Genomic DNA, 27,329 nt, shown 5'->3' with positions numbered 1-27,329 from the left:
TGATGGTGCAATCTTTTTAAAGAACTTTATTAAGATGTTTCTCACAAATTAAGAAAAAGCTTATGTACCAGTAAGAAAAACACACTTATTTCAAAACACAAATGAAAAAACACCAGAGAGAATTTGGCACCAGGATTTGGGGCAAGTCCAGAGCTCCTGGTGTCCGTTTCTTTTACACTACATGCTAATGCAGCACTCAAAGCGTCCAGAAAGAATTCCAACACCAGGCACTGCTGCAGTGACTCCCCAGCGCTGAGGCTACGCCTGTGCTCACACACGTACGGCACTAGGGCCCGCCAAACGGAAACCTCCCCTTTTGTAGCAATAAAGACTAGCATTAAATAGGATAAATGATACTATTTTTTGAAACAAGACCACTAGTACCAAAGCAGATTACAAGTGTCATAATTAAAGAACAATCTTTCTATATTCCGGATGGCTTCAAATGCTCAACAATGTTTTCGACACTTTTCTATATAAGCAAACATACGGTTTTTCTTTTATGAGAGAAAGGTCCGGACGGTGCCCTTGATTATACCCCTGCAAATGGGGCATTTTCTGAGGGAAGGGGCGCAGTCTTGGCACACCACCAGGTGGCCGCAGGGAATGAACACTATGGACACTTCTCGGTCCAGGCACACTTTGCAGGTTCTTTCCTCCTGCAGCCTCCTCAGCTGCTCTTCCAGCGACAGACCTGAGACGAACAGAACACTTGAGTGAAATTCAGTTCCTACTTAATTCCCGTTAGAAATTTTAACCACGGTAATATTTCAGGTTGGTCTCGGGTCTGAATTTTGTTTTACCTGAAACATCTTCTGTTGGAATATACTTCATGTTCTTGTCCACTAAGGAAAGAAAAACAACAAAAAGCATTATTCCACCAAACAGAAGGTGGCTTCACCTGCTCGTTCTTCCCCACCCGCTGTCTAGTGAACACAGGTTCTACCTACAGACTGTCAGGAAGCACGTAGCCCTACTACGTCCGTGATGAAATCTTCCTTTTCTTAGAGCGAGTTACATTTATCGACTACAGTTTGTGAATTACATTTATCTTGTTTGTCAAACTTCAAAGTGAACATCATCTGAAAGGTTTCTAAAATAATTTTACCAAAAACTCACCAAATAAGTTCTTATATAATGTCGCGTCAATTTCTTTTAAGCAGCTTTTGAAGATGTTGGCAGCAGCATTTCCTTTGACCAAAACGGTATCAATCAGTTCTCTTGCTTGCAAAGGTATCTGTGTTTTTTGCTTAATAATATCATGTTCCTGTTTATTAATGACATTGGCCTTTAAAAGATTATCCAGGATAGGAAGCACACACGTCAACTGTTGAAAAAGAGCCATTCTGTTCCTCCGAATTAATGACAGATCATCTTCATTTAAAAAAGAAAAAAGGAAAAAAATCCGTTAGATTTTAAAACGTTCCAACCGTGTGCACACACACAGTCACTAACAACCAAGCCTACAAACAGTTCAGGCAGTAAATACATAGGAGCTTGAAAAAGAAGCACAAAATTACCTGTTTGCGATTTAATGCCTATCATCTAGAAAACTTCTGGAAGATACAGCTAGGGCATATTGTGTAGTGCACACAACACACAGTGTCTGTTCCTGTCACTTCTAAAAGTCTACATACTTACATGTCTCATGACCCTGCTACCTAAGAGAATTTTAAAGGACAGTAGAAACTTCCCACCTCTACTTTTCCACCCCCCAGGGAAACTGACAACACTGACTTAAGTTTTTTTAACGTTTATTTTTGAGAGATCGCACACACGCAAGTGGAGGAAGGGCACAGAGGGAGGGAGACACAGAATCCGAAGCAGGTTCCAAGCTCCGAGCTGTCAGCACACAGCCTGAAGTGGGACTCGAACCCAAGAACTGTGGGACCATGACCTGAGCTGAAGTCGGACACTTTACCGACTGAGCCGCGCAGGCGCCCCTAATAATACTGACTTCTATTTGCATTACATCACTTTAATTTCATTAGCACTTTCATATCAACTGCCTTATTTGATAAAAAGATCCCGTCAGGTAAACAAGGCAGGTATGACGGTTCTCACTTTCAAATACGGACACCACCGCCTCAGCAACGACTGCCGTCCCTGCGGCCAGAGAAAGCACCGGCAGCAGAGCCAGCATCCCAGCAAAGTGCTCCTCCCTCCGAGTCCACGGCTACCACGGAGCCTCCCCCCCCCCCAGGCCAGGCCCCCTGGCTGCCTGCCCTGAGCGCGACCCCTTCCGGGTCAATCGAGTGAACACGAGGCGTCTTCAGGTGCCTGCAGCTTCTCCCTTCATCCTAGAGCGACCCACGCAGCGTGTGCCACTGTCATCTCCACTCCACAGGGGACACGGCCGACATCTGGTTACGGAAACTGCAGCGTGCTGACAGAGCCCGGATTTAAACACAAATCTGTACCAACTGAGAAACCAGACCTGGAATACTTTCCTACGTGACAGAGTAAGGTCCTCAACTCCTCCTGTGGTTCCTCACAAGCTCCAGCCTAAGCCCCAGTGGACGCTACAGACACCACCTCCCTCCCCTCTGCCGGCTCAACTCGGGGCCTCCCCTACACCCCACACCGAGTCTGGGAGCCCCGAGCAAGCACCACAGTCGGCACAGTGCTTGACACAGGTGCTCGCGCTCAGTTAACACTGCAGAAGGAGCAATCACTCGGGGGGCTTAGCCTGACCTGGACGGACACCAAGATAGTGCCCTTGCACCGGGGCTGCTCACAAGTCCTAGGACTTCATCACTAGCTCCATTTTCTGTATAAGGACCACTCAGCAAGGATCAGAGAGTTAAAATACTGCTTTAAGAGTACGATTTGAAGAAGGTGATCTTAAAAAAAAACAAAAACACAACCTGCACTCAACTTTAAAATCTTCCTTTCTCAAAACAATTTAAAATTGTTCTATATCAAGAAGAAAAGCAATACGGCTCAAGAAAAGCGATGCTAAGATCCTCTGATTAGCATAAGTCTCAGGTGTTACTGAAAGATAAACGTATTTTAGAAAGCCTAGAAAGCCACGGTCAATGATCGTCAGCACGGCCCACAGGGCAGAAGGAGACGACGCGCAGCCGCCAGCAGTGAGCAGAGGCGGGTAGGCCTGCATCGGGTCACCCAGTCCCAGGATCCTCATGGCAATAAGGCAGGTGACTAACACTCCCCAATACCTGATGCCAGCTCTTCAGTTTGTCTTTCCTTCTCTTCTTCTCTGGTCTCATCTTCAGCATCAAGAAGTGCCAACACAATATCACTGACTGTTTTGTAATTCTCCCCGCTCGTCAGGATCTTGCTCTGAACGGTCTGCTTCACCAGGTTTCTACTGAAGCCCATCTCCAAGGCCGCTTTCACCACGGGTGTGTTCATCATGACGGCATCTTCGGAGGAATTTTCTCCAGGCCCAAAATGAACAACTATTTGAAAAGACAGGTTACCAATGGTAAGTTCCACAAACATAAAAATACGGAGAAAAACAGTATGTCCCTTACCAGGCATATATCCTGGTAAGGGATATGAGCTATATGCACCAATTACCTATAATTCCAACAAAAGTATCAACTCAAGAAGGTTCAAGTGAGACTGTAATAACAAGTGAGACTATAACAAGTGTAATACACTTTTCCAAAATATCACTTCCTGGGCTGTGTCCTGGAACCTACTTGATGAGAGACTCGCTAAGGACAGCACTTAGGAATTCATGTCTTTTTTAAATCCCCGAAATGATTCTGAGGCACGGCCATTTTGGGGAACCAATACACTATACAAACGTAGGTATAGTCCAGGAAAGCGGGGGGGATCAACAAAGACTTCATTAAAGATGGCATCAGAGTTTGGACTTGAAGGATAAACAGCATCTACAGAGGTGAACAGACAAATCAGAACAATATGGGAAGGAGAGTGACATGGGAGACCAGTTTGTGCAAAATAGGTCTCAAGATGTAAAATGTGGGTGAAGAAGTAATGTGATATCAGACGGTGACAGGTGTGGAAAACAAGAAAACGAGTAAGATAAACTAGGAGGCAGGTAGACAATGGAAATGATGGGGGGGGGGGGTGGCCAGGAAAGCATTACCAGGGAACAGGGACACTTGCGTGAAAATTACAAAGAAACCTGACTGCCACCTACTGGAGAACTGGCATAATAACAACTCCCTTGTTCAAACATCTGGGGAAAAGCTGTCTGAAGGTAACACCAGAACACACATGGGAACCAGAAGGAGGAGCTCCAGGAGTACTGGAAAAAAATCTCTAGGCAAACAGAAAAGCAACCGTAAAAGCCCTAAACAAGACAAAAATCATCTCAATGTATACAAGAAGTGTATAAGTGACAAGTAGTCAAGAGATACAATGATCCCCAGATCATGTAGAGCCTTGCACATTTGTATTTTACTATGTGCTAGAATGTTATGCAAACACTTTAAGCAGAAGAAAGATGAAATTTGATTTGTTTTTCCCAAAGGTGACTCTGGCAGCTCTGTGATCAACTCTCATGAGGTAGGATGGGATGAAGAGACCAATCAGGACACTATGACAGACAGTGATGACAGGTCTCCATCAGGTGGACGGGGGCACTGAGATCTGGGTGGGGCACAGGCAATGAAGGCACGTGGACGTTCGTGCTGGGCAGGGGCACCGAGATCTGGGGCACAGCATGAAGGCAGGAGATGGAAAGACCTCCACGGATTAAATATACAAAGTAAAGAGAAAAACTGGGATGATGCCTACCCAGAGTCAACTTTTTGACCTTAACAGGTGGGGGCCGTTAACAGAGCTAGGGAAGACCAGACAAGGAACAAATCCAAGGGATGACGGACAAGAGAAAAGATTTACTTTGGTCATATTAACCCTGAAATACCCACTATAGTCAAGTAGAGATTCAAACATGTAGGTGGACATGCCAGGCTGAAGCTCATGAAATGAAGAAATAAATTTGGGCCAAGTGTTGAGGGATACTCCATCATTTGTGGTTTGAAAAAGGAGCCACAAAGGAGACTGTTCATGATTAAGCAGAGAAATAGCGGAAAACCAAGAATGTGGTGTCCAGGAAGCCAAGCAGAGAAGATGTCTTAAGAAGGATGCAGAACAATCATGTCAGCAAGACTTCTGAGTAAGATGTCCCCCCACATGTATCTTGACTCAACAGCAACTTGGAATCCACCTGTCAACAACAGCGCTTCTGAGCAAGCTTTGAGATGCAGGCAGATTTTGAAACCCCAGTGGAGTACAAAACCAGTAACTGTTTTAACAAGACGGGCGGGCACCCACAGGGCTGACAGTCCTGGCTACAGACCCACGCACAGCTCCATACCCTTCAGGACGTGGATACAGGCCATCTGGCTTGGTCCTGCACCAGCACCCCCCACGGCCTGACCCTGCACCAGCACCCCCCACGGCCTGACCCTGCACCAGCACCCCCCACGGCCTGACCCTGCACCAGCACCCCCCACGGCCTGACCCTGCACCAGCACCCCCCACGGCCTGACCCTGCACCAGCACCCCACACGGCCTGACCCTGCACCAGCACCCCCCACGGCCTGACCCTGCACCAGCACCCCCCACGGCCTGACCCTGCACCAGCACCCCCCACGGCCTGACCCTGCACCAGCACCCCACACGGCCTGACCCTGCACCAGCACCCCACACGGCCTGACCCTGCACCAGCACCCCCCACGGCCTGACCCTGCACCAGCACCCCCCACGGCCTGACCCTGCACCAGCACCCCACACGGCCTGACCCTGCACCAGCACCCCCCACGTCTTGGTCCTGCACCAGCACCCCACACGGCCTGACCCTGCACCAGCACCCCCCACGGCCTGACCCTGCACCAGAATCCCACCACACACAGAATGAGGAGGAGCTAGGCCTGCCCACGCTTTGGCATAGAGACAGGTCTGTAGACACTGAAACTGCCTGTGAACTGGATGTGGCATAGTCTGGGAGCCACGAGAGATAAACACACCAAATTCAGTCAAAATGCAGACCATGAAAGGACCTCGTAAAGAGGCTCCAACCTATCCCAGCTGCAATCTGCAGACAGGCCTGCTAGCCCCGGGACCCAGCAAGAGACATCCCCAGTACACACCTGGAGGGCCTGAGGGACCCCTGTACTTGGCTCCAGCTCCCCTAGTCTCGGTCCACAGCAATACAACTGGCATGGGACACTCCTGTCTCCACCTCAGAAGATCTTGAAACGGCTCCAGCCTCCAAATGCAATCAGGAAACAGTCCTGCCCCCCAAGCCATCTAGCAGGAGACAAGGCCACCTGTGTCTCCACAGCCAGGTCTACAGACCTCAATCTTGGCTGTAGGACCTGAAACAGCCCTGGGACTCAGTTCCAACCCCTCTCAGCCACTGTCCAGGGCCAGTCCCGCCGCGCCAGGAACCCATCCATGACCAAACAGGAGCCCTCCCGAGGACCCAGAGGGAGCCACACCCATCTGTGTATATGGTAACGGTCGTGCTGTCTGAGGACCCAACCGTGGACACCGAAGCAGACCCTCATCCCAACATCCTACGGAAGAATGTACTGGCAGTGGAGGCAGTACCGCCCAACAAGGGATGGACCAGACAGGATCCATGCCAACCCCAGCCGCTGGAAACAAGACCAACCACGGATTCCACCACAGACCTAGCAACAGCTTTGAAACTGGCTCCAACCAAGCATCGGCCAAGGGAAAAGACAGGAAAAGGTCTTTATCTGCCAAAAACCAGTGTGAAGACCAGAAAAGATGGTTCTTCCTTCAAATGCGGACACCACCGAAATGCTACTCAGATCATGCAAAACAGGCAAAAGGACAACACCAAAGAAAACCAATAAAGATCCAGGAATTTACCCCAAAGAAATGAATAGAGATCTACAATTTGTTATCATCTTACACTTAATGAAATTTAAGAGAACAAAGGAAGGCAACTAAATGAAATAATACGTGAACAAAATCAGAAATTTAATAAACAGAAACCACAAAAAAAAAAAAATCCTAGGGCTGAAAAATACACTGAAAAATTCAGCACAGGTCTTTAGTAACTGCCTTGACCACGGAGAAGAAAGAATCTGAGAGTGAAGGGAGATTATCTGAAATTAGCCGGTTATAGGAACAAAAAAGTGAAGAAAGCCTATATGAATTACAGGACACCACCGAACAAGTGAATATCCCATCACAGGGGTTCCAGAAGAGAAAAGGCAGGAGAAAACTTATTTAAAGAAATAATAACTAAAAAGTCCCAAATCAGGAGACAGATATGGATACCCAGTATTATCCATGGATACCCATGGATAAAAAATCCAGTATCCATGGATACAGTAAAATCCGAGAACCCTGAACATGATCAACCCAAACATTCCTCTAGATAGGCAATAATCAAAATGTTAAGAGTCAAAGATAAAGAGGGAACTTTGAAAACTGAGGGAAAAAAAGATTCCTTGTATACAAGGGGCACCCTCAGGCTACCTGCAGACTCTGGAGAAACCCTGCAGGCCAGGTGAGACTGACAGGATACATTAAAGAGTGAAAAGACAAGAACCACACTAAGAATCACTGCAAAACTGTCCTTCAGAAAATAAGAAAAGGTAAAAACATTCCAGACAAAAGTTGAAGGAGTTATTCACCCTAGACCTGCCCCACAAGTAATGCTAAAGGGAGTTGGGCAAGCTGAAGGGACACTCAGTAACACGAAAACATATACAAGCACACAATTTACTGGTGAAGGTAGACAATCAGTCAAATTCAGGATTCCCTACCATGTAACCATTCCTCTGGTATAAAAGCTAAAGGACAGTGATAATAATAAGTACAGCTAGGAGCACCTGAGTGGCTCAGTCGGTTAAGCACCCGACTCTTGACCTCAGCTCTGGTCTTAATCTCAGGGTTGTGAGTTCAAGTTCCATGATGAGTGTGGAGCCTACTTAAAAAATAACTAAGTAAATAATACCTATAGCTAAAATAACTTGAATAGATACAAAATAGGAAAAGATATGAAGTATGGCATCAACAGTGTAAAATGTACCGTAAAGATAATAAAAGTGTAAGTTGTTACCAGCTTAAAACAGACTTACATCTATACTTTGTTTTAGGTTAAGCCTCATGTGAACACAAAGAAAAAACCTAGAATAGATACACAAAATGTAAAGAAAAGTTAATTAAAAGCATACCACTACAAAAAATAAATTAAAAAGAACTGCAGCCAGAGAGGAAGAAATGAACAAAGGAATTCAAATGTCTTTACATTACCAGTAATGACTTTAAAACGTAAATGAACTAAGTTCTCTAATTAAAAGACACAGAACAGTTGAATATTTTTTAAAAAACAAAAAACAAAAAAGAATGCAAAAAAAGAATGAACTAAGCCCATGGTGGGCAGAAAGAAGACAATATTAAAGATTAAAGCAGAAGTGACACAAAAACTGTAAAGACCATAGGAAAAAACAGTGACACTAACAGTTGGGTTTTTTTGAAAAGATATACAAAAACATGACAAACCTCTAGCAAGACTAACCTAGAAAAAAAGACTCATACAAAATTATAAATGAAAGAGAACACATTAAAACACATCCAAAAATGCAGAAGATCCTAAGAGACTACTGTGAACATTACAAACTAAACAATCTATATGAAATGGATAAATCCCTAAAAACCTACAACGTAACCACGACTGAAATCAGGAAAACATAAAATATCTGAACCGACCAATAACAACTAAGATGACTGAAGCAGTAATAAAAACCTCACAACAAAGAAAAGTCAAGTATTAGATGACTGAATTCATGAATTCTACCAAATATTTTAAAAAGGATTAACACCAATCCTTCTCAAACTCTTTCAAAAAGATGGAGAGGGGGAACGATCCTAAACTCATTTCATGAGGCAGCATGACACTAAAGATAGATAAGGACACTACATGAATAGGAACCACAGGCCAATATCCTTAATGAACACAGACACTAAAATTCTTGGGGACGGTGAGGGCTAAAATGGCAGTGGAGAGGGCGGACCCCAGGCTCATCTCATTCCTCCAACACAACTCGGTAACTATCAAATTATCCTCCATATCCAGAAATCAACCTCAAGACTAACAGAACAAACTCCACAACTCAAGGGAGAGAAGAAATCACAACTGAGGAAGGTAACAAGTGTACAGACGTGGTTTGGGGGGAAATGGATCACAGGTGCTGTGGATGGGGGCGGGGGTTGGGCATGGTCGCAGAGAAGGGAGAGAGAGAGAGAGGAACACACAGGTGAATGCACAAGGAGAACGTTTCCCCAAAGCCATTGGCTTGGAAAATCAGAGGGGCTGATTTTCATGAATTCTTACCACCAGGAGGGCTTAAAGCCTGTAGTTTCAAAGGTCAGAGGGCCTGGCTGGGATGAAGCCCGTAAGAGTTACGTGGGGAGAAGGCAGGCAAACAACCTGGAGGTGGACAGCATGGAAACAGGATCTGAAAAATGCCTGGGGCACACAGGGCTTCCCTGTGAGGCAGCATTCTGGGAGACGGGGGGAAAAGCAGCCAGCTCCCTCCCAGGGGCAGCCAGCTGCTGCCATTTCCCTCCCCTGCCTCGCAGCATCGACAGACTCAGCCACCTGCAGTAAACAGCACAGCGCCCACACTGGCTGCCTAGCCTGCTTACACCAGATCCCACGCCCCTGCGCTCCGCCAGTACTACCCTTCTCAGTCAGGTTTGCCTCAGTCCCCGTGTGGGCGACTCCTTCCTCAGAAGACAGACAGAAACACCTGCCCACACCACATAGAAAACACCCACCCACACCACATCTCCGAACCAGAGAGCTCTGCAGAGCTTTAGTTCCAATGGAGGTGGTGACAGGTCTCACTTCACAAGCAGACCAGAGTAAACATCGTTAAAACTCGCTACGCTCAGGCCAGGGACCAAACACTGCCCACAGCCCTCCAAGAAACATTAAAGGGGACTCTGAGTGGAAAGGAGAGACCAAAAGCGACAAACATAACAAAGGAACAGAGAAAACCTCCAGAAACAAAGTAATAAAAAAGCACTGAATTCCTATTTATTGACAATTATTCTGAATGTAAATGTACTAAAGTCTCCAGTAAAAAAAAAAATAAATAAATAAGGTATCAGAATGGATTAAAAAACAACAACAACAACAACAACAACACACAAGATTTATCTATATGCTGACTATATGACTTTTGGACCTAAAGACACCTGCAGATTCAAAGCAGGATAGAGGGGCGACTGGGTGGCTCAGTTGGTTACGTGGCTGAGATCATGATCTCATGGTTCATGAGTTCAAGTCCCACGTCAGGCTCTGTGCTGACAGCTCGGAGCCTGGCGCCTGCTTTGGACTGTGTGTCTCCCCCTCTCTCTGCCCCTCTCCTGCTTGTGCTCGCTCTCACTCTCGTTGACTCTCAAAAATAAATAAAAAAACATTTAAAAAATTTTTTTAAAAAGTGGGGACAGAGAAACATTTATCATGCAAATGGCGTCTAAAGAAAACGGTCTAAACGTCTAAAGAAATGGTAGCACTACTTATATAAAACTAGATTTTAAACAGAAGACTGTAACAACAGATGAAGAAAGGCATTATATCATAACAAAGGAGACAATCAACAAGATAACAACTATATATTTATGTCCCCAACACGGGAGCACCCAAATATATAAAACTATTAATAACAGAAAGGGACTCATTGATTATAGTTCTATAATAGTAGAGGACTCTAACACCCCACTTACATCAATGGACACATCACCTAAACAGAATTATATGTTAAATATTATTTAATGTCAAACTGGTTTCCATACAACACCCAGACCTCATCCCAACAGGTGCCCTCCTCAATGCCCATCACCACTTTCCCCTCTTCCCCACCCCCCATCAACCCTCAGTTTGTTCTCAGTATTTAAGAGTCTCTTAAAACACACATACTTTCCAAGTGCCCATGGGACATTCTCCAGAAGAGATCAGATATTAGGTCACAAATCAACAAGCACAAAAAAGTGAGATCATCATGCATGTGTTCTGACAACACTGCTATGAAATCAGAAGTCAACAGCAAGAAAAAACTAAAAGACCACAAATACACGGAGGCTAAAGAACATGCTACCAGGGGTACCAGGGTGGGCTCAGTCAGTTAAGCACCCAACTTTGATTTCAGCTCAGGTCATGAGCTCACAATTCTTGAGATGGAGGCCTGTGCCTGCTTGGGATTCTCAGTCTCCCCTGTCTCTGCCCCTCCCCCCTGCTCATGCTCGTGCACTCTTCCTCTCTCTAAAATTAAATAAACGTTAAAAAAAGAAAAAAAAAAAGAACATGCTCAAGAAGCAAGAAAAATCTCCAATACATAACCAAACATTACACCTAAAGGAGCTAGAAAAAGAACTACAAAGTCTAAAGGCAGCACAAAAAGGGAAACAATAAAGATCAGAGCAGAAACAAATGATATAGAAACTAAAAAAATTGAACAGATCAATGAAACCAGGAGCTGGTTCTTTGAAAAACTTAGTTAAAAGTGATAACCCCCCAGCCAGACTTATCAAAAAGAAAAGAAAGAGAAAGGACCTAAAAATAAATAAAATCACAAATGAGAGAGGAAAAAGAACCAACACCACAGAAATACAAACAAGTATAACAGAATATGATGAACAACTATATGCAACAAATTGGACAACACTGAAAGAAATGGATAAATTCCTAGGAACGTATAAACTACCTAAACTGAAACAGGAAGAATAGAATACTTGAAGAGACCAATAACCAGCAAAGGAATTCAATCAGTAATTCGAAAACTCCCCACAAACACAAGTCCAGGGCCGGATGGCTTCCCAGGTGAGTTCTTACCAACATTTGAAGATGAGTGAATACTATTCTTCTCAAACTATTCCAAAAAATAAAAGGGGAAGGAAAATTTCCAAATTCCTTTTATTAGTCCAGCTTTACCCTGATACCAAAATCAGACAAAAACTCCACTAAAGACAATTACAAGCCAATACGCCTGATGAACATGGTTGCAAAATTCTCCACAAAATATGAGCAAATCAAATCCAACAATACATTAAAACAATCATTCACCATGATCAAGTGAGATTTATTCCTGGGTTGCAACGATAGTTCAATATTCACAAATCACTCAATTTGATACACATTAATAAAAGGTAAGAACAATATGATCTTTTCAACAGACACAGAAAAAGCATCTGACAAAATATAACATCCATTCATGAAAAAAGCCTCAATAAAGTAGGTTTGGAAGCAATACAACTCAACATCATCAAGGCCATATATGAAAATCCCACAGCTACTATCATAATCAAGGAAGAAAAACTGAGAGCTTTCCCTCTATTGTCAGGAAGACAGGGATGTCCACTCTCACCTTGTTATTTAATACAGTACTAGAAATCCTAGCCACAGCAATTAATCAACAAAAAGAAATAAGTCATCCAGATCAGCAATGAAGAGGTCAAACTTTCACTATGTGCAGATACCATGACACTCTAGATAGAAAACCCAAAAGACTCCAGCAAACAACTGCTAGAACTGATACACAAGTTCAGTGAAGTCACAGGATACAAAATCAATGTACAGAAATCTGTTGCATTTCTATACATCAATAATTAAAAAGAAAGAAAAATTCAGGAATCAATCCCATTTAAAATTGCATCAAGAATAAGACACCTAGGAATAAACCTAACCAAAGAGATGAAATATCTGTACTCTGAAAACTATAAAATACTGATGAAACAAACCGAAGATGAGACAAAAGAAATGGGAAAACATTCCATACTCAAGGATCATAAAAACAAATATTGTGAAAACGTCAATACTACCCAAAGCAATCTAAGCATTTGCAATCTCTAACCACAAGAGACCCCCAATAGCAAAAGCAACCTTGGAAAACAAAACAAACAAAAAAAAAAAAAAAAAAAAACACAAAAAAACAATGCTGGAAACATCACAATTCCGGACTTCAAGTTCTATAACACAGCTGTAGTAACGGAAACACTATGGAACTGGCACAAAAGTAGACACATCGCACAATGAAACAAATAGAAAACCCAGAAATGGACCCACCACGATATGGTCAATTAATCTGTGTCAAAGCAGGAAAGAATATCCAATGGGAAGAAGAATGTCCCTTCAACAAATGGTGTTGGGAAAACTGGATGGCAACATGCAAAAGAATGAAACTGGACCACTTTCAGCCAAACTAAATTCAAAATGGATGAAAGACTAAAGTGAGACAGGAAACCATGAAAATTCTAGAGAACACACGCAACAACCTCTGACATCTGCCATACCAACTTGTTAGATATGTCTCCTGAGGCAAGGAAAATAAAAGCAAAAATAATCTATGGGGACATCATCAAAAGGCTTCTGCAAAGGAAGCAATCAAAAAAACTAATAGGCAACCTAAAGAGAAAATATTTGCAAATGACGTTATCTAATAAAGCTTTAGTGTCCAAAACATATTAAAAAAAAACTTGTAAAAAAAAAAAAAAAAGGCAGAAGACACCTGGGTGGCTCAGTTGGTGAAGCGTCCGACTTTGGCTCGGGTCATAATCTGGTGGCTTGGGGGTTCGAGCCCCAAATCAGGCTCTGTGCTGACAGCTCAGAGCCTGGAGCCTGCTTCAGATTCTGTGTCTCCCTCTCTCTGTCCCTCCCCTGCTCACACTCTGTCTCTCAAAAATAAACATTAAAAAAAAATTTTTTTAATGGGCAGAAGACATGAATAGACATTTCTCCAAAGAAGACATCCAGATGGCTAACAGACACATGAAAAGATGCTCAACAGCACTCATCATCACAGAAATACAAATCAAAACCACAATGAGGTATCACCTCACACTGGTCAGAATGGCTAAAATTAACACAGAAAACAACAGATGTTGCACTGATGATGGTGCAAAAGCAAACTGGTGCAGCCACTCTGGAAAACAGTATGGAGGTCCCTCAAAAAGTTATAAATAGAACTATTCTACCATCCAGCAATTGTGCTACTAGGTATTTACCCAAAGGATACAGATACACTAATTCCAAGGGATAGATGCACCCCAATGTTTACAGCAGCATTATCAACAACAGGTGAAATTATGGAAACAGCCCAAGTGTCCACCAACTGATGAATGAAGAAATAAGATGTGGTATGTATACGTAATAGAGTATTACTCAGCCATCAAAAAGAATGAGATCTTGCCACGTGCAACAACATGGATAGACCTAGAGTGTATTATGCTAAGCAAAGTAAGTCAGAAGGACAAATATCGTATGGTTTTACTCATGTGAAATTTAAGAAACAAACAAGAAAATGGAAGAAAATAGACAGCCAACCAAGAAGTAGACTCTTAACTACAGAGTACAGACTGATGGTCACCAGAGTAAGGGTGGGTGGGGGGATGGGGAAAACAGGTAATGGGGATAAGCGGAGGGACACTTGCTATGATGAGCACCGGGTGATGTGTGGAAGTGTCGAATCACTATACTGTACACCTGAAACTAGTGTATGATAATACACTATACATATGTTAATGGGAATTTAAATAAAAACTTAAAAAAAATTATCAACAAAATACTACCAAACTGAATTCAACAGCCTATTAAAAAGATCACATAGGGGCGCCTGGGTGGCTCAGTCGGTTGGGCGTCCGACCGGCTCAGGTCACGATCTCGCGGTCCGTGAGTTCGAGCCCCGCATCGGGCTCTGTGCTGACCGCTCAGAGCCTGGAGCCTGTTTCAGATTCTGTGTCTCCCTCTCTCTCTGACCCTCCCCCATTCATGCTCTCTGTCTCTCCCTGTCTCAAAAATAAATAAACATTAAAAAAAAATTTTTTTTTAAAAAAAGATCACATGTGATGAAGTGGGATTCATCCCAGGGATGCAAGGATAGTTCAACATATGCAAATCAGTAAGCACGATAAACAACATTAATAGAAAAAAGGATAAAAAGCGCATGATCCTTTCAATACTCAATAGATGCAAAATTTGAGAAATCTGCATGTGAAAGGCAACACCCTTTCACAACAAAAGTTCTCAACAAATTGCATACAGAAAGGACAAACATGGACATGGAAGGACACAACATGAAAGCCATATATAACAAACCTGCAGCTAACATGCTAAATGGTGAAAAGCTAGAAGCTTTTCCTCTAAAATCAGGAATAAAACAAGGGTATCCACTCTCCCCACTTTTATTAGTACTGGAAGTCCTAGCCATAGCAATTAGACAAGAAGAGAAATAAAAATGAAGTTTTAATTGTGTATGTTTGAAGATGACATGATCTTATATATTCAAAATCCTAAAGACTCCAACAAAAAAGTTACAATAAGCAAATTCACAAAGCTGTAGAACTAAAAAGTCACATTTCTATACACTAACAACATAGTAACTGAAAGAAAAAAATCCCATTTATAATAGCATTAAAGCAACTGTATCTCAATAAAACAATAAAATACTTAAGAAAAATATTTAGCCCGGGGGGTTAAAGATCTGTACACTGACACGGATTTAAAAAAAACAAAAAACTGGAAGACAAAAATAAGTGGAAAGATATGCCATGTTCACGAACTGGAAAAATACTGTTAAAATATCCATACTACCCAAAGCCATCTACAGAGTCCATGCAATCCCTATCAAAATCCCAATGTTACTTTTTCACAGAAATAGAAAAGAAAAATTCTCAAATTCATCCCAAACAGCCAAAGCAATCATCACGGAGGAAAAAAACAAAAACAAAAAAAAAAAACAACCAAGCCTGGAGGCATCACACTTCCCGATTTCAAACTTAATCAAAAAGCTACAGGAATCAGAACAGTATGGTACTGGATGAGAGAGAGACATATAAGGCCCATAGAACAGAACAGAGAGCTCAGAAAAACAATAAATTTGTGCACATAGTTAACTAATATTTCACAAGGGAGCCAAAAACATTCAACAGGGAAAAGCGAGTCTTTTCAACAAAGTGCTGGGAAAACGAGAGACTCATATGTAAAAGAATGAGATTGGACCCAAACCTTCTACCACCACAAAAATTAACTCAAAATGGATTAAAGAGTTAAATATAAGCTCTGACACCATTCAACTCCTAGGAGGAAATACAGATAAAAAGATCCCAGACACTGGCTGTGACCAGAATTTTTTGGATAGGATGCTAAAAAGCCCAAGAAACAAAAGCAAAAACCAGTCAAGGGCACTGTATCAAATTAAAAAGTATCTGCAAGAAAGTATCTGGAAGTATGTGAAAGAAAGTATCTGCAAACATGTATGAGAGAAGTGGTTAATATCGAAAAGTATATGAACTCCCAGAACTCCAAGGGGGAAAAAAAAAAATTTTAAACATGGGCAGAGGAGCTGAAGGTATTTTTCCAAAGACATACAGATGGCCAAGAGACACATGAAAAGATGCTCAACATCACCAATCAATGGGAAATGCAAACCAAAACCACAATGAGGTATCACCTCACACCTGTTGAAATGTCTAGACTCAAAAAGACAAGAAATAACAAGTGCTAGTAAGAATGCAGAAAAGGGAACCCTGGTGCACTGTTGGTGGACATGTAAATTGATGCAGCCACTGTGGATAAAATCATGGAAGATCCAGCAATCCCACTTCGGCATATGTACCGGAAGGAAGTGGAATCACTCTGTCAAACATTTATCTGCACTCCCGTGTGTACTGCAGCAGGATTCACAACAGCCAATTCATGACGACCTCTAAGTGTCCATCAACAGCTATGAATACAGAAAATGGAGGCACACGCATACGCACACAGCGGAGTATCATTAACCCACAAAAAAGAAGGAAACCCTACCGTTTGCAACACGGATGGACTTTATCAGAGGAGTATGCTGTGACGATCTGATGTTCGGTGTGTCGACGACAGCTGACAGCACTGTATCACACACTCTGAAGTCACTAAAAAAGTAACCCTTAAACGCGCGTATCTCACAAAAAAACTAAAGTTACGTGAGGAGACCAATGTGTTCATCTTAATGTGGCTCAACTGTGCACTTCACACCCTAGACTTACATGGTGCTGCGTGTCAATCACATCCCAATAAAGCTGGGACGAAAGGGATGAAGCACTGAACTGTTTCTAAGGCTGAGGACAGATCAGTACATTTACTGAGCTGGTGGTTCTTGGTGACCATGACAAGAACAGCCTACAGTCGAGTAAGTTGAAGAAAAAATGACAAAGAAGAGCGTAAGCTCAGATTAAATTCTTCCTTTGTTGTAAAAGGAAGCCAAGAAGTGAGACAACAGCTAGAAGACAACACAGGTGCAAGAAAAGGTCCTGTCAGGGTGGCGATGGCACAGAAAGTTTGCACGATGAAGTAAGTAACTTGGAGACAGAAAGGGAAGGTCACTGCCCCAGCCAAGATCTTAACACTGGCAGCAGGTCTGAGATACGAGGACAAAGGCCAAGTGCAAGAGCTGGCCTCAGTCCTTTCAAGAGGGAATGGACAGGAGACGTTAGGATGGCCTGCGGACGCTGACTCTGCTAGGGGAGACGGAGCAGTTCTCTCTGCACCCGTGAAGCAAGGCTATGAGCTGACAGGAAGTCAGGGAAGACGGTGTTGAAACTTAGGGAGAGAGGCAATGTCATTTTCTGAGGGAATCACGCCAGGGCGGCCCAAGACCACTCGGCCCCGGTAGCTTTTCCAGTTCTAACATACAGGAAGGAGTTATGTCAAACACCAATTCCAAACCCTCAACAACCCTCCCATGTCATGGTTCCCAAGACCCATATGCATCATGGTCACCTCGTTCTGGTCCTGCTGCAATTCTGACAATATTCCTTTCAGTGGCGTACCACCAACAGAACACCCCTTTCTCAGTGCAGGGCAGAAACCATGGACTGTCACCTTCACTATTTTGGACACACTAACGTATATAACTTACATATGTTAACTAAATGCCTATCCTTGCACTAGAATACTACATACCTCATAACTAACTAACATGTAGCGTAAGTCTTCCATCGTGTCAACTGACCCTTTTCAAAAACACCAGCTCGTGGCAAGCTTCCCCTCTACGGGGGGCGTATTGCTCACACCTCTAATCTGGTACCTGTGAGCTACCTGTGATGCTCAGGTCTCTTCTGCAGGCGTCTGGTCTCCCCAGTTGCAACGTCAGCACTTTAAGAACAAAGATTAGTATACCTGCCAGAATCCTCTAAAAGGGTCATGAATCTTAGTACATACGTCATATTTGTTAACTTCCCTACACTTTTTCCTATGTCCTCATAAATCAAATTCTCTTTACATCCTTTCATGTTTAACATTCTTATAAAAATGTCCATTCTATATTTGGAATATTTTCATACGTACTTGGTGGATCAGTATTTTCATCTCCAGGAGTATCTGAAGTTGACAAAAGCTATGAAACAAAAGAAAAATTAATAGGTAAAATCGGAACTCTCAAACAACCTTGAACAGCGCACCATTAAGATCAGTGTACCTTGAGTAATGTACATAATCATCCGACAACTAGATAATTTATAAACTTACTTTGCTTTGTTTCACCTTAACCACCATAAAAATCCCCATAAACTTCACCTACTTCCAAATTAAAGTTCAAGTATTTCTGTAGCTTCAGGAAAGGAGGAACAAATATGAATGGCTTCTCATTCCACTGAAAAGGTGTATTTCAGCTAGGTCACTGTCAGTGATTCCAAACTCCTAACAAGTTGGTTGGTTTGTTTTTTCTTGAAAAGATAGAGGAAACACTACAGATCCTCCTCCAATTGCACCACAAATCTGTACAGGAGCAGAATGATTTTTCAAAAGACTAAAAGCAAAAAACCTTTTCTAAAAAGCCTTGAACAACGTAGTTACAAAAAGTAAAATTACAGATCTCACTAATTGGATATAAATCAACCATAATTTACAGGAAAACAGATGTAAATATTATTCATAATAATTTTTGGTTATTATTATTTAAGAGAATTCAGTGTTGCCAAATATAACTTACTCACCTGCTCAAGAAGGTGAGGGTATCGAGCTTGAATCTCATCAACAAAATCCTGCCCCTTCATGCGAATCAAGAACTCACATCTAAAAAAAAGGAGAAAAATTACTTTTAACAAGTATTATATACCAAAAATATAACCTGATCATTCTAGAAAAGTGGCTTTCAAACTCTGTGTCCCCAAGTATAAATATTTTACATCACAACACAAATATGTATGCATCTGTACATATCAAACAGAAAAAAAAAATCCTCGTATAACACTACTATCTCTTACTACGTATTGATGCATTCTGGTATTTTCTATTTAACCACATTAACACACAACAACGAAAGGGTTTGAAACTCAAAGGGAGCACAAGGTGAACCTTGAAAAATGCTGTTCTGGTCAGTTCATTTTTGGGGTTTCACATAGTCTCAGAAACTGTAATTTGCTATTTCTAAGATATAGTCTTTCACAACAAAGTAACTAACAATCTTTCTCCAGGGTCCACTCTTCCATTATATGTGATTACATGTGAAGCACAAACCCTCCCTCTAAAAAATACGCAAGTATTTCTATCTACATACAGTGTCTCCCAAATTCTTGCTTACAAACCACAACTTGTTAAAGAAGTTCCCAGTAACCTGCATTCCATTCCTTTTGTTTTTCAATAAATCGGTTCTAAACAACTCAATACCCATTTGCAAAAAAAAAAAAAAAAAACCCTCCACCTTTGTTTGCCATACTACAGGCAAAAGTCAACTAACAAAGAAACACAGAACTAAGCTTTAACCCTAAGGCAATGTAACTTCTAGAACAAAAACAGTAGAAAATTCTCTTGTCCCTAGGTCAATTAAGACTTAGCAAAGAGATCAAAAGCATAATCCAGATAAAACTGAAAAACTACCATCCTTAAAACCCACTGTTAAAACAATGAAAAGACCAGCCACAAGCCGAAAGCTGGCAAAACGCTCTTGATAAAGAACGTGTACCCAGAATTTAAGAACTTTTCAAAGCTTAATAATTAAAACTAAAATGGGCAAAAAGATTTGGACATTTCACCAAAAAACATATGTAGATGACAAATAAGAAGTTCACCATCATTAACCATTAAGGAAATGCTCGCTGAAATCGCAGCGAAATACCACGACATACCTCCGAGAAGGGCTAAAATAAAACCACCTGCTGATCCCAATCTCAGGGAAGAACATGAGCACCTGGGGATCTCCCACACCGCGGGCGGGCTTCCGAAAACAATAGAGGGGTTCTCAGGAATTTAAAACTTGCCATACAACTCACCAATCTCACGCCCAACTACCCACCCAAGCAAAAAGGAAAACGTACGTTCCCAAGTGTTTACAGTGGCTTTATTCAGTATCACTCCACGGTGAGAAAAACCCAAATGCCCTTCACCTGGTGACTGGGTAAAATCAACAGACATCATCCAGGCTTGCTCAAAACTTAAGTTTATTGTCAATGAGATAAAACAGCTGGTTGTCACTATGTTCTCGGTCTTCACACGGTTTTATTTTCATTCTGGGACCAATCAATTTATATTCCTGATGATTACAGCAGGAAGTAAAATGAACCCTGGTTAATATATCTCCCCTCCTCTAATAAATCTGATAAAGACAGATTTGTCTTAGTCACTGCTATGTCTCCGGTATCTACGATAGCATCCAGCAGGCACTCAAATATTTGACGAATGAACTGTTACAATACAGTGATTAGCAATTAATCCATTTTGGTTTCTCATTTACTGAGATTAAAGGTTATCCCCAATTGAAATTTGCTGTTTTCAGACGGTTTACTAAAAGCACCCTGTCTTTTCCCTTACTTAGCCATCTAAAAACACAAATGACAGAAATAAACCAAGGTTTGGTTTGGTTTTACTTTATAAAGGACAAAATGTAGTAATTCAAACACTGGAACAGGAAAGCTGTTTTTGTTTTTTTCATACAGTATTAAATTTCAAATTACGTGTACACAACCCCCTGGAGCTAGGCATAATCAAATCATTTAAAATTCTGACAATAGCTTTTTCCTACGTACGTAACTTAACCAAGATATAGGTCACTTTGAGAGTTAGAAAGTCAAATGTTCTATTATGAATTTAAAGATAAAATTTTAAAACACAACTTTTAACAACGTGCTGATCCATAATAAAATATTTCTTACTTCAGGTTTCTTTTTTACTGTATCACACAAAAATGACAAAAGGATGTTTCAATTTCTTCAAGGGGTTCAAGAGACGACTCATTACTGTGAACGGCACTCACAGGTCACAACACTGTGCTGTGCAATCCCACCTACATGAGGTAACTAGCTCAGTCAGATTCAGAGACAGGAAGGAGAGTCCTGGTGGGAGCAATGGGTACAGGTGACAGCTTGGGAAGGTGAGAAAATCTGGAAATGGAGGGTGGTAATGACGAACAACGATGTGAATGCACTTAATGCCACAGAACTACAGACTTAAAAATGGTAAAAATGGTAAAAGTGATAAATTTTGTTATGTGTTCTTAACCACAATGTAAAAAAATTGTCTAATCCAACGCCCCCATTATAGAGATGAGGACAGAGTTTCAAATGGGTCACACGACGTCCATCCAAGTTCACACAGCTCCTCAAAAACGAAAAATTTCTAGTTCTATTTCCACTAACAACAGGGCCTCTCAATTCTTTGTAGGCAACAGTATAAAACAAGAGACACCACTAGAGACACCGTGACTAACAGGAGATGAGCAACAGATCACAGATAACCCGTAAAGGGGGCACCCAGGGGGTTCAGTCAGTAAAGCATCCAATGTCAGTTCAGGTCATGCTCCCATGGTTCCGGAGTTCGAGGTCCCGCACTGGGCTCTCTGCTGTCAGCACAAAGCCTGCTTCAGATCCTCTATCCCCATCCCTCTCTGCCCCTGAGCAGCATATTCTCTCTCTCAAAATAAATAAATACAGTTAAAAAAAAAAAAAAGAAGATAAACCGTAGAGAAAAAAATAATTTACAATCATAACCAAACTTAATCAGCTTTTATTCTATGTATTTTTAGGTCTTCTCTAAACCATTTTATGTCCCTTCTTATTCTTTTTCTTTTTTTCCTATGTATGTTCTTTCGTGCTCCTTTACATATCCTTGTAATCCTTAAGATTTCTTTAAAGCAAAATGGGAACCTCATAAATAAAACGCAGGGCCAAAATGGTAAACCAATCATCAAGAGTAAGTTAAACTACATCCTGAATACATGGCTTACAAAAGAACAGAACATTCTGAAACACTTTTCATCAAAATAATTAACGCTAACTAACATTCGGGGTTTTAAAATGTTCCCCAATGGCATAAAAGCAGCTTTGATATACTGAAACGTAAACATAAACCACTCAAGGACGTCTACCCCTTGTAAGCCCAGGGTTTTGTGCAGAAATACCTTTCAGAAGAATTACCTTGGAAACCACTTGGCGTGCTCCACCCACGGGTCGTCTCCAGATTCCCAACACCTTAAGCCACCATCACAACAAAAGCATTTGACGTCATCATTGCGACCTGAAGAAAACAGACCGAAGTTCAACATGCAGGTTCTAATATGTAAACAGAAGTGAACGGGGAGAAAACACACAGCTGTGCTAGGCTCTCACCCACGTAATAGAAGCCGGCACTGGCGAGCTGCTCGGGTTGGACCGGGACGCTCGACGGCCAGCACACGAACGTTCTCAGCCGAGCTGCGTGCGTCTGCATGCTCAGGTTTGAAATGCTAAACCTCAGCGTCTCCAGAGAATTTTCCAGAAACGGGCAGTTGGGAAAATGTCTCCGATGCTCTGACAGAGCGTCATCCTTCGGCTCCCAGTTACTGAGAGTGCCACCGCAAGCAAAGCAGGCCACCTTGTCCCCAGGCCCTATGTAATAGAAGCCGGCTCTCGCCAACTCTGAGGGTGACAAGAAGGTTAATGGCCACATGTGGTAAGTCAGAAATCGAGCTTCCTCAGTACTCATCGCGTAACTGTAGGGGTTAGTCCTCAACGGGGAGAAGTCTTCGAGTGCTCTAGAATTCACAGGGTTTGGTGAAAGGTTGGAATGAGAACCACTGAATGTGCCACTGTGTTCCAAAGTGGGAGACAGCAAATGTGGAAAACTGTTTCTCATTGGAGAAGCATTCTTAGAGGTGGATTCCAGACTAGTAAGAGAAACCAGACTGTGAATAAAACTACAGCTGGGATACAGCTGTTTGTGCTTTTCAATAGGACTGTCTCCATGCTTCCAGTTGTCCAGCATCAGGCCACAGCAGAAGCATCTAACCTTGTCCTTCACACCAGTGTAGTAAAACCCAGCACGCGCGAGACTCCTTTCTGAGACAGGAACACCGGCGGGAAACGTCGAATACGTGGACATCCTATACAGTTCACATGAAAGGTCATACTGTATTCTTTGTTTGCTGCCGACTGTCCGATTTGCGAAGATCGTGCTGTCTTCCATCGTACTCTTAATTCTCTGACAAGAAGAACCTGGCACGAGTCTCTGGGAAGTAGTTTTGTGCATGAGTGATTTCACTTTTTGATGGCTAATAACCTTCACATGAAATTTCTCAACTCTTCGCCCTGTATTAGTTTTTTTTTGTTGCTGTTGTTTTACCGTAAAAAAGAATCAAATAAGGTCCTACTTATGTGAAGTTCACCACACCCTCTTTACAGGATTTATACCTGAGTTTACACTCAGGTGGGATGAATATCTTTCCTTAAGTATCAAGGTACTATTTAGTACTGTTTAAGACTATAACATCATTTGGTGTTATACTAACATAAAGGCCTCAAAGAAGCTGATACACGAAAGTATGTTAAAACTGCTGGATTCTGCAAGGAGGCTGATATTCCCAAAATTCCAAATTAACAACGTACCTTAACTATGCCTTTACTCTTAGTTATAAGGTACAAAGCCTGTTTATCAAGACAATTACTGATTATGCCTCAAGAAGGAAAACCTATACTCAGATTTCTTTCAAGCACTTTAACATTTTTTTAAAAACTTGTTTTATTCTAATAAACAAAAATTAATGTCTTCATAGAGTCATATTATCTAAAAGCTAATTTCACATAGGTTATCACAATATTCACTTAAGTGGGTTACATTAACTTCAGTACCTACTTCTGGGGATATCAACACCCACAAGCTTTATTGAACCTATAGCCTGTTTAGTGTGTATGATGTCAAAGGAAACGAAATCTCCCTAAAGCGAACTCTTCCACCTTGGTTAAATATTGTCTATATCTGTTTCTATTTCCTGCAGCATCGTTATGCTGTCTTTCTTCCTAACTCTGCCTACCAATTTATTATACTTGACCAGTCGAAGGTATTTTCTTCATCAACTACTGAACCATAAAATTCCCATGAGAGAAACTTCTACACTGCATTTAAAAAGCCAATAAACTATCTTTCATTTAGAAATCATGTATATAAAATATTCATTTTGTAGAGATAAATCAACTTACGAAGATAACAGCTTACTGTTTCTAGTGTTACCACAAATGCTTAACAAAACATCATAAACAGAATTACTATTTGCGCACATGTACCAGTAACTGACCCTACCAGGCTTCTTTCTGAAAACGCTTAATGTTTTAAAACTAATTCACACACAAAATTACACTCTATAGAATTCAAACTATATCCCTTTATAAAGTTCCTCCGTAATGGGACTCTCCATAACGGGATTACTGCAGGGGAAAGAAATGGGTGGGGGGAGGGGGAGTCGACTCTTCAAGGCTGAAAATCTGGAAAGAAGAAAAAAGCTATTTTAGAAAACTGTACTTTCATGGTAAACAACTAATAGACTGTTCAGGGTATTCAGTAAGTCTAAAAACGATTTACACTTCAGATAACTCCAGAAACAGTCACCAAAATTTTCCAACTAGAAAAACTCTTAATTAAAATAAATGCAACATACCCCATGAGCACTGATTATACCTTTTTTAAAAATAATTTTAGAGGGGCGCCTGGGTGGCGCAGTCGGTTAAGCGTCCGACTTCAGCCAGGTCACGATCTCGCGGTCCGTGAGTTCGAGCCCCGCGTCGGGCTCTGGGCTGATGGTTCAGAGCCTGGAGCCTGTTTCCGATTCTGTGTCTCCCTCTCTCTCTGCCCCTCCCCCGTTCATGCTCTGTCTCTCTCTGTCCCAAAAATAAATAAACGTTGAAAAAAAAAATTAAAAAAAAAATAGTAATTTTAGGGGCGCCTGGGTGGCTCAGTCGGTTAGGCGGCCGACTTCGGCTTAGGTCATGATCTCGCGGTCCGTGGGTTCAAGCCCCGCGTCGGGCTCTGGGCTGATGGCTCGGAGCCTGGAGCCTGTTTCCGATTCTGTGTCTCCCTCTCTCTCTGCCCCTCCCCCGTTCATGCTCTGTCTCTGTCTCAAAAATAAATAAAACGTTAAAAAATTTTTTTTAATAAAAAAAATAATTTTAGTATTTATTTCTCTGTTCCTTTTTTAAAAATGTTTGAGAGGGAGACACAGACGAGCAGGCGAGGGGCGGAGAGAAGACCAGAATCTCCAGCAGGCTCCACCCCAGCAGAGCCCCAGGCAGGGCTGGATCCCACGACCCCGGGAGCACCACCTGAGCGGAAATCAAGAGTCCCGCGCCTAACCGACGGAGCCACCCAGGCGCCCCAGCACTAGGATGATTTGTAAAACACAAACAGTGCTGAGGACAGACATTAGCACCTAGAAAGCTACGCTGCTGTTGGTCCCCCCACTTCTGGTGACCACTTCGAACAGCTTCAGGACACGTCTGGCAGTTTGCCGGACGCAAAAGACGGCAGCGGAGGAGGGAGCCTGCGGTCCCTAAGAGGCACACGAACAGCAGTAACCTGACAGTCACGCTGTGCTAATGCCGAGTCTCTGCAGGGCCAGGCGACTGGCAGTTAAGAAGAGAGGCAGCGAGAGCTCGCCCGTCTCAACACCTCACCCGCGCGCACAGAGCAGCCAGAAAACCCGCACACACCGCGGCCCGCGCGAGGCTTCCCTCACCTCGGACCCCGCCCTCCCGGGGCCGCGGGCGAAGGAGCCCCCCCCGCCCCGCGCCGCCCTCAGGCGGCCGCGGCCGAGGGACCCCGCGCGCCCCAGACCCCGCCCTCCCGAGGCCGCAGCCGAGAGACGCCCTGCGGCCCGCCCCCGCCCTCCCGAGGCCGCGACCGAGGGACCCCGCACGCCCCGGACCCCGCTCTCCTGATCCTGAGGCCGCGGCCGAGGGACCCCGCCCTCCGCAGGCCGCAGCCGAGGGACCCGGCGGCCCGCCCCCAGCGCCCCGGACCCCGCCCTCCCGAGGCCGCAGCCGAGGGACCCGGCGGCCCGGCCCCCCGCACCCCAGATCCCGCGACCCGGACCCCGCCCTCCGGAGACCGCAACCGAAGGACCCCGCACCTCAGGTCTCGCGCCCGGAACCCCGCCCTCCAGAGGCTGCAGCCGACCAGCCCCCGCGGGGACGCTGAGCGCGCGGCTCTGCCGGAGTCCGACCGACGATGCGGGGGCGGCGGCCGGAGCGCACCTCCCGGCAGCCCGGCTCTGACTCCCCTCGCCCGCGAGCCTCGGGGCCGGGCTCTCGAGCCGCACGGGAGCGTCGGCGACCGAGAGCACAGAGCCCAGGCGCCTGGCCGAGGGACCCGCGGCCTTCCCCTCCCCCCACCCAGCCTGCGCGCCCCGACCGCCCCGAACCCGCCCCGCACCCAGACTGGGGCCGCCCTCACCGCGGACACGGCGCGCCGGCCTCCAGAGGGCCCGAGCGGCGGCGTCCACCGGAGATGCGGCCGGCCGGCACCGCTCCGGCGTCCCGAGCCCCCGCCCAGGCGGGGCACGCGCTGACGCACGCTGACGTCAGTGCGACGCCGGGGTTCGCGTGAGAGGGCGGGGCCTCACGCCAGCTGGCGCCCCGGACTCACTTCCTCCCGAGGGGCGGGGCACGCCCCGCGGAATTCCTCCGGAGCTGCGTCGGCCCCTGCTTCTGCGCCTGCGCCTGCGCTTGCGCTTGCGCTGTGGGCGCCCGCGCCTTAGGATGGTCGCGGGCTGCGGGGACTTTCGCTCGGCCGGGCTGGGCGGACGGGGCAGTCCCAGCGGTACGCGGACGAGTGTCAGGCCGCTAATCTTGCAGTCGGGACTTTGTACTCTCTCGGGAATCCCGTCTATTCATAATCGCTCAGTGTGTCCTTTTGTTCTTAAACTGTTGGTGTTGCGGTCTGGGAGCACGTATGTCAGGACAGCGTCCTCGTCCCGACAGCGCTCAGCCCTGCCGTGAGCGCAGTACGGGGCCGGGCTTGGCGGCCGGTCCGCTGTGGACGGGGGACCGGGGCCTGCGTGCACGGCGGGCAGATAGGACGCCCAGGGCGTCCCCGCACGGTGATGAGCCGCGAGTGACTGCGTTTCATACGC

At 44.1% G+C, this 27,329-nt stretch overlaps 1 protein-coding gene across 1 annotated transcript; it reads right to left on the bottom strand.

The window, feature by feature from the left end:
* On the bottom strand, nt 1-26,745 carry BIRC2 (baculoviral IAP repeat containing 2). Its single transcript, XM_047070495.1, has 9 exons — nt 26,651-26,745; nt 22,561-24,687; nt 22,369-22,468; nt 18,955-19,033; nt 18,308-18,356; nt 3,180-3,422; nt 1,120-1,374; nt 804-845; nt 1-694 (listed from the first exon to the last, which is right to left on the bottom strand). The coding sequence occupies exons 2-9, from the start codon at nt 23,456-23,458 to the stop codon at nt 501-503; spliced, it is 1,860 nt and encodes a 619-aa protein (XP_046926451.1). The 5' UTR covers nt 23,459-24,687; nt 26,651-26,745; the 3' UTR covers nt 1-500.
* Nucleotides 26,746-27,329: the final 584 nt, after the last annotated feature.

The sequence above is a fragment of the Lynx rufus genome, unplaced genomic scaffold, assembly GCF_022079265.1.
Source record: "Lynx rufus isolate CCGP_SWC_20201006 ecotype Redwood Valley unplaced genomic scaffold, mLynRuf1.p SCAF_9, whole genome shotgun sequence".
NCBI lineage: Eukaryota > Metazoa > Chordata > Mammalia > Carnivora > Felidae > Lynx > Lynx rufus.
This window is presented reverse-complemented; position numbering and strand designations above follow the sequence as displayed.